The sequence below is a fragment of the Lytechinus pictus genome, chromosome 14, assembly GCF_037042905.1.
Source record: "Lytechinus pictus isolate F3 Inbred chromosome 14, Lp3.0, whole genome shotgun sequence".
Taxonomy (NCBI): domain Eukaryota; kingdom Metazoa; phylum Echinodermata; class Echinoidea; order Temnopleuroida; family Toxopneustidae; genus Lytechinus; species Lytechinus pictus.
This window is the reverse complement of record NC_087258.1, coordinates 23,596,933-23,605,115: the sequence shown is the minus strand read 5'-3', so window position 1 is coordinate 23,605,115 and position 8,183 is coordinate 23,596,933. Positions and strand designations below refer to the sequence as shown.

Sequence of the window (8,183 nt, the reverse complement as noted above, 5' to 3'; positions counted from 1 at the left end):
CATAGGAGGCTTGAATTACTTCTTAACTTAATCTTTTATCAGATTTTAATTGAAAGGGTGATGTAAATAGTGGAGAAGTTGATGGTGATAATGATAATGATGGTGATTTTGGAAAGGATGAGATGGTGTTGGGGATTATGGTGGTCATGATGATGATGATGATGGTGATGGTGGTGGTGGTGACGATGATGATGGTGGTGGTTGTGGTTGTGGTTATTGTGGTGATGATGATAATTATTGCGGTGATGATGATTAAGATGAAGATGATTATGATGATCATGTTCATGGTGGTGGTGATGTTGGTGTTAAAGTGGCGACGATAGGGACAATGGTGACGATTATAATTAATGGTGCTTATGATGGTGATGATGCTGGTCTAATGGTGATGATGATTATGACATTGGTGGACAGTGGTGAGGCTGTTGATGATCTGTGATTCTAGAAGAGGTGCAGTTGGGGCGGGGTTGGTGGTGGTGGTGATAATGATGATGACTGATGATGGGGTTGATGATGATGATGGTGGTGGTGATGATAATGATGATGACCGATGATGGGGTTGATGATGGTGGTGGTGGTGATAATGATGATGGTGATGGTTAAGCTGATGATGCTGTTGATAAGTGATTCTAGAAGCGGTGTTAGTGGTGATAGTGATGATGATGGTGATGACGATGACTGATGATGGGGTTGATGATTATGACAGTGGTGGTGGTGGCGATAGTGATAATGATGACATGTCTAATGCACTATTTAGTAGTGGAATTTGTGTATCGTCAAATGTCTTGCCACAGGGGTCAAACTTTGAAGGCAATGGGAAAATAGGCCTACTTGTTTTTCAGGCTTAAATAGTAAAAAAAAAAAGGTTGTCTCAACATACCTCATCCTTTTCTCTGTCTTCTCTTTCACCCCTTCCCTCTCCCTCTTTTCTCATTCCTCCCTCCCCCTCTTAGCTCTATTGTCATTATTTGCAGCTCTTACTGTTGAATACTTGTAACCCTCTTTGTTCACTTGTGGTAGAGAAGGGGCTGTCTTACACCATGTTTTGATTCATACGATCATTTTTCTCCGAGGTGTTTGTCTTTGCCCTGTGTTATCTCTCCAAGTTCCCACCCATCTTTTAGGAGGCAAACCAATCAAAATCACCGTTAGTTCTCAGTAGGAACCCTTCTAACCAATAGGAAGGCCCAGTGGGGCGTATCCTCAATACAGTAGCTGGCATCGCACAACTGCGAGTATATTGATGCGCTTCATTTCAAAGAGAGACAGGGAGCTGTGAAGGAGTATTAGAAAAGAGATCGAATAAAGGAAAATCAGAAAAAGGGAGGACTCGATATGTAGGGCGCAACTACTTGTAGCATGAAAAAATATTTTTGAAAAATATTCATGGATGACGAGTAAAACTAATACCACAATCTAATCTAAATGATATCATTGTATGCTTGACATTTAGTCGGCAGGGGGTATCGGGATATTTGACACTAAAAGATATGACAAAATTTATGACTGCTAGACCCTGCTATAAATTTTGTCACATATTTTGCTTATTTGGGATTATGCGCATTTATGACAAAAGTTATAATTACATCCACCAGAATACAGATTCTGTCTTATCTCTGGGAAAAAAAGACAAGATAGTTGTGGACTTGAGGACAGAGGTGGTGCAATATAAGGTAGTTGGATCATACGACTTTAAAACCTGGCAATCGGCTCATAGGTATTTCTATAATCAAACCAAAAGAACACACTTACATGATGGGTATAATGTTGACAGTGGCATCCGTAAGTTTATTTATTAATCTTACATTTGGCATACAAAATCAATCATGATGATAAAGATATGGAAATAGTCCTTTCTTAACGTACGTGTCAACAAGACTGAGCAGTTTTTTTACGCATGTGGTAAGAATACATTTCATTTACATATGTCAACATGCATGAATCTTCATACATAATTTTTTTTTTAAGGTAAGCAACACACTCTCTATACAGCTTTTTCTGTATGTCATTAAAGCAATGATATAAAATTTCAAAGGTTGAAACCAAAAAATAATACTACCTCTACCCATATCCTATTCAAGTAATTACATATACATATATATCTTTGTATAAATTGTAAGTACAGAAAGGGCTATCGCCTTTCTTCATTCAAATTGACATTTCATATAGTTTGTACATTGCAATTAAGCAATGCATAATACATCACAATCTCATCAACAAAAGTAGTAAAATTGAACATTTCAATTGAGAAAAATAAACTCCACTTTTCTATTCATGCTAAAGAGTAAAATATCGCTATATATGTACCCTAATCCCACCTAAGATTTCCTCACTCAAAATATTACATATATAATGAAAAGCTAGAAGATGAAAGATACTGAAATAAAAGTAATATTAGAAAATACATGTATCTAATTTGAAGTCGAACTGTATATCCAGGTGTACAAGATATGAACAAAAGCAATTTCTTAATAGTTTAAACACCACTTCTCAAATGCTTTAAAAAAAAACATTTTCATTCACATATCCCTGTGAATTGCACAAAGAATAGTTTTCTTGGCTAAGAATAAAATTAAAATAACCAGTGATTTCTTCAATAAGTCAAATAACTTTGCAGCGTAAAATTCCTGAACTAAAAAAAAAATATTTCTCATTATTTATTATTTCCATTTTTGACTGTTTAAAACTTCATCCATTATTTGCGTAACTCATTTCATTTCACTCTGAGTGGAGTAAAGTCATCACCTTTATTACAACAAAGAATATGTAAAATTCAACAGCACTGGATCTTCCTTATCATCATCACAAAAGAATAAAACAAAAAAACCTCACAAAATAAGGATTAACTCAAGCAAAGCAGTATTTTACCAAAACTTGAACATATCATCACTATATTACCATACATACACATACCGAATGGCAGTCGCCGCTTGCTATATCATAAATTTGGTCGTTAAATGAAGATGGACAAAATGGAGAGAAAAACCAAGAAAATGGGTTCCCAGTATTTCTTACTTACCTACTCTACGAACACCCCCCCCCCCCTTGGCCAACATAAACATACATATCATTGAAACACTACAAAAATACAACATTCCATTTTGTACTTACATAATAAAAAGATATTTTCCCCCGAAAATAATCTAATCTGAAGGCTCTGTGTTGCTTACAAGAACAGATTATACTAGTAAACTCATAATTCTGCCTCTACTTTTTATTGCTGATAGAATAATACCACATGTGATGGCTACGGGATGCAGATGCTTAGGCTCCAATCAATTTTCAAAGACACAGTAAAAATGCGATGAATTTTCAGTAAAAGATTGGATTTCAATAAATACGGCAGTTACATCGATAGCCTTTATGATTACATCTTTTAAAGAAAATTTCATTGTGACAATACAGCATCAATTTAAAAATTGCCTTGTAAGGTTATAATTCAATTAAACGTGTCCAGCAAAAAACAAAATTACACTGAAGCCAATACATTATCCTACATATAGGTGGTCTCTATTCAAATAATGACCAAGAGAAAGAAGACATAAATAACTAAACTAAAAATGATAGAGCAATGTCAAAATATCGATAAAAAGTAAAGTGCACTTTTAATGAATGGAAATTGTTAATGAGAACAAGGGATTATTTCACATTTTCTCATCAATTAAAATGACCACATTTCAACAAAGTTTCTAAGCATGGGAAAGTAAATCAAGGCTATTATTCATTTAATAAATAGAAAAGCGGTGACATGGTGTCTTAGGATCTTCCAGCCACTTTCAAGACTCCCTCTGAAAATAATTTGAGATGCACGAGTGGTATAACATCAAGCATTATTTGTTTAAAATTGCATCAACATAAACATTTAATCCTGGTCCCCTAAATTACTGTCCTTTTGCATGGTTTTTTTTTTATTAATCTCTTTCAAAATAGTTATATCATTTGGGGTTTGGGTTGCATTTTCCCTACTTCCCCATGAATCCTTAATCCTCCCCAAAGTGTACTTGGATTGTTACAGGAAAAACGGAAAGGAAATGGGGAAAAGCATTCGGTGCGGGTACCCCTTCTTATCACTTAACGCTTGTAAGCTGGCCCCCAGCGAGGAGCTGAGGAGGACGGGGCTGGTTTGGGAGCCTGTGCCTGTCCCGGTCCACCGATAGACGGGAAGTCATTGACGTTGGAGGTGTCGGGTGGGTTGCTCCAGGGTGCATCGCGGATCACAAAGCCGGCGTTGTTGGTGCTCTTGGGCGTTTCCTCTTTGCGGCTGGGACCTCTGATGTATTGTTGCATCTCCTCGGTCTCGGTCACATCCATCATCTATTTAATAAGAATAATAACCATATATGTGAAACCCTCTCAAACCATCAGGGGCCCGTCTTACAAAGAGTTACAATTGATCCGATCAATCTCAAGTATATGGAAATCCATCAATGTCATAATTTTTCTTTAGGAAATTTGCTCATTGTCCTTTGAAAACAAAGAGAAACATACCGAATCGTCAAGAAAACAGTAAATGTATGAAAATACATCATTTCTACAAAATATTTTGTAAAAAACATGTAAGTTTAGATGTTGACGTTGCTGGCCGTCCATAGTTGCCATTGATCGGATCAATCGCAACTCTTTGTAAGACGGGGCCCTGGTAGATTAAACCGAGACCGCAACTTGGAGTAATTGGAATAAATTCCGGAGATAAAAATGAATATAAGGGAAATGACATCTATTCAAGAATAATATTCTATTATTTCCCAGACACCATAGCCACCATCCGGAATTCATATTAAACAACAATGTGTGGATGTAGGATCTCCCCCTTATATCTCTGATTAATGCATCACAATGATACATAAAGATAATTACACAAAGGATTGAAACCCAAAATTCTTAACAATATAATAATCATAATAATTCTTATTTACCAACACTTCAGCTCTAACATGTATGAACTGTTCTCCCGCGAGCACTGCATAACTTAATGTTATTATTACCCTGCTCCATTCTAAAATGTCAAGCGCCTGACAAGAAAGCAGTCCAGGAAAAACAGTGTCGAAGAAAATCTTTCATCTTGTCTTTTATCCAACTTAACTTCTTCAAACTTCGACAGTAAGACAAGGAAGTACTCTTTCAGTTAAGCTAATTCTTTAATCTCTACTTTTTGGAAAAAAAATTACTTTTTCAGCTATTTGCAGATAACCTTCCTCTGTGACATATCATTGGTTTTATGGTGGCTGGCCACATATGCTTCCTGTACAGGTCTCAATAAAGTACAACCATACCAGTGATAAAAATAAATGAGGGCTAAGGGGGAATTTTCCCCCAACTGTGAAAAGTAGCCACAATTACTTGTCTTGGGCTTCATACTAAATGTCTTTTTGAACGAAAAGAAGTAACAAAACAATAGCCCACATAGAGAAGCTCAAAAGCGATCTTTTCCCCTAATCCACATCCACCCCCCACCATTCCTCACCCCATGGCATGCCCCGCCCCCAGAAAAAAGGCATCACCACTACTTACATATTCTTCTTCTAGGTTCTTGAGATAATCGCAGCATTCATCAACATTATCTGCGTCACCAGTGACCACCACCAGATTGGGGTTAGGGTCCTCCTCTCGTGGGAAACGGATGTCCACCTTGTAATCATCCATGATGCGGTTGATGGCCTTGCCGCGGGCACCGATCAAACGCCGATGGATGCGATGGTCAATGTCAAGTTCAACAGAGACTTGATCCTCCTGAGAGTTGAAAGAGAAGAACATTAAACTCATTTGAATTTGCTACTTGGATTAGAGCAGGCAAATAATGTCTGTTTTATAGCATTTCCAGTCTGTAACACATTATAACCTCACTTGTTTAAAAGACTATGATAGGCGATATATGTTGGATCATATATCGTCTATTCATTGAAGTTTTAATGTGACACAATAGTTTGATATTATCTTCATATCGTGCAGCACTGGTGTGAACCTATGCTCCAGAAACCTCATGGCGTAATCATGACAAAGCACTGAAAGCTTTTCATTCTCAAACAGTTACCATAATAACAGCCATAGACCAATGCTTCTTAGCCAATCAAAATCAAGGATTTCATAGGATTGTCAGAGCTGACAATTCGAGTGTCTAATAATTTCAATCAAAACCACTTAAGATAAAAGTATAACACTACCAAAGGAATTCATTCTATCACTGATTTCAATATATTATTTCTGTGTTCTTGTTTGCTCCCCCTTCCCTTGTGAGCCTTAAGCATCTCTAACGAGGTAGATATGGCTCGTTATAAATTGCATGTATCAATATTGAGTTGAGTTGAGGGAGAGTGAAAATACTCTCATTTATTTCTTTCAATAATATATACATGTAAAAACATACAAATATCATACATTTGAACATAAATATACAAATATATGATCATGAAACATTAAGATATAATAATATTATTATGAAAAGCCCAAAGAACTCACCAATTCTTTGACGATAGCTAGGATCTCCTCCTTGGCTGCCTGGGCATTGACCTCGTATCCCATGATCTTGATGGTATCCTGGTCCTCTTGGTTTCGAGCGGGAAACTGGATGTTGACTTCGTGCCTGGAACGGATCTTACCAATCACCGCTCCCTTGCGTCCAATGATCTTGGGATGGTATTTGGGGGCCACCGTCAACTCCAGGGAGAACGACTTGAGACGCTGTGAGCAAGAGGAAGAGGATGAATATTATAAATAATTGGCTATGGTTCAGTCTTTGGCAAAGATACTCCTTTATGGCCAATAACCTTAGGATGGTATTTGGGGGGCCAGCGTCAACTCCATTGAGAATGACTTGAGGCGATGGAAACAAGAGAGGACGGGGGGTGAATATCATTAATATTCTGTGTTTCTAACTGGCTAGTGTTCAGTCTAAGAAAAGATCTAATGACAGATTATAATAATAACAATGAGGTTTGTCAAATGCAGTCAAGGATAATAGTGTAAGTGTATGACATTTCACCACAAACTGGGGACGTTAGGGTTGAACTCAAATTTTTGACCATTTTCTACAGTGCTTTAGGCGAGGCGTCAAAACCCCAAATGCGTTCCAACGCGTGCATAGCCATTGTTCCATAATGAGAGTGTGCAAAGGAGTTCCAAGAGATTAGTACGAAGTACCGTTATATTCTACATTAAAGCTAATTTGCATAATCCGTACACGCTGGGGAACGGGGCAATTATTATCTCGATCACTATTGGCTAATCCGCCGGAGCGTCGCACGAGAATACACTGAATAGTGCAGGTTCACATACACACACACACACACAGCGCGCCAGCGTACACTTCACATAAAATGAGGTCAGTGTTCGGCGTGCACGTCGGATCAACATTTGCAGCGAATGCAGCGCGTGAGGTGCGGGCGGATCTACTAGAGGGGGGAATAGGGGATGCCTGGGGCTAGCTTCCTGTACAAAGTACCAATTAAAAAAAAAAAATCCGTGTTTACGAGAGTCGCGCAAGCAAAACGGTGGCGGATTAGGACATGCTTTTAAATTGTTTTGAGGGGCGAACGAGTGAAAATATATTTTGTATACCTTTCGTTATGAACCCCCGTTCTCCATGACGAAATGTAATTGACGAAAGGAAAGTAAAACAAAATAGAAGTCACAAACATCTCAGAATAGTTTGCGATCTATCAGGACATGTTTTAAAATTGATTTTAGATGTCAACAAGTTAAAATATATTTGATATACCTTTCGTTGTGATCCCTTGTTCTCCGTTAAGAAATATTAAATAAGTCTTTTCTCGACGATGTTGGAAACGTAAATAAAACAGAATAGAAGTCACAAACATCTCAGATGGGTGTGCGATCTATCACAACATGTTTTAAAGCTGTTTTTAGGGGTCAACAAGTTAAAATAGATTTGATATACCTTCCGTTATGATCCCCTGTTCTCCGTAAAGAAATATTAAAGATGCATTTTCTCGAAAAAGTTGGAAACGTCGATAAAACAAAATAGAAGTTGGTAGCATCTCATATTTATTGGTGATACATATTTTTCGAGGGGTCAACAAGTTAAAATATATTTGATATACCTTTCGTTTTGATCCCTTGTTGTCCGTTAAAAATATTAAATACGTCTTTTCTCGACGATGTTGGAAACGTAAATAAAACAGAATAGAAGTCACAAACACCTCAGATGGGTGTGCGATCTATCAGGACAT

At 37.4% G+C, this 8,183-nt stretch overlaps 1 protein-coding gene across 1 annotated transcript; it reads right to left on the bottom strand.

Moving 5' to 3' along the window:
- Positions 1-1,759: 1,759 nt before the first annotated feature.
- LOC129276910 (vigilin-like) lies at positions 1,760-7,138 on the bottom strand. The gene is made up of 3 exons (XM_064109074.1): positions 6,454-7,138; positions 5,509-5,727; positions 1,760-4,311 (listed from the first exon to the last, which is right to left on the bottom strand). Exons 1-3 carry the CDS (start codon positions 6,514-6,516, stop codon positions 4,069-4,071), a joined length of 525 nt encoding a protein of 174 aa, XP_063965144.1. The 5' UTR covers positions 6,517-7,138; the 3' UTR covers positions 1,760-4,068.
- Between the last annotated feature and the right edge of the window lie 1,045 nt (positions 7,139-8,183).

Bases quoted from the DNA above. Each gene is read 5' to 3' on its own strand.
- LOC129276910 (XM_064109074.1), bottom strand. From the start codon at position 6,516: ATGGGATACGAGGTCAATGCCCAGGCAGCCAAGGAGGAGATCCTAGCT. The intron at 5,728-6,453 runs GTGAGTTCTTTG...TTCAACTCTCAG, and splicing joins TAGCTATCGTCAAAGAATTG to GAGGATCAAGTCTCTGTTGA. The intron at 4,312-5,508 runs GTAAGTAGTGGT...CTTATTAAATAG, and splicing joins AGAACCTAGAAGAAGAATAT to ATGATGGATGTGACCGAGAC.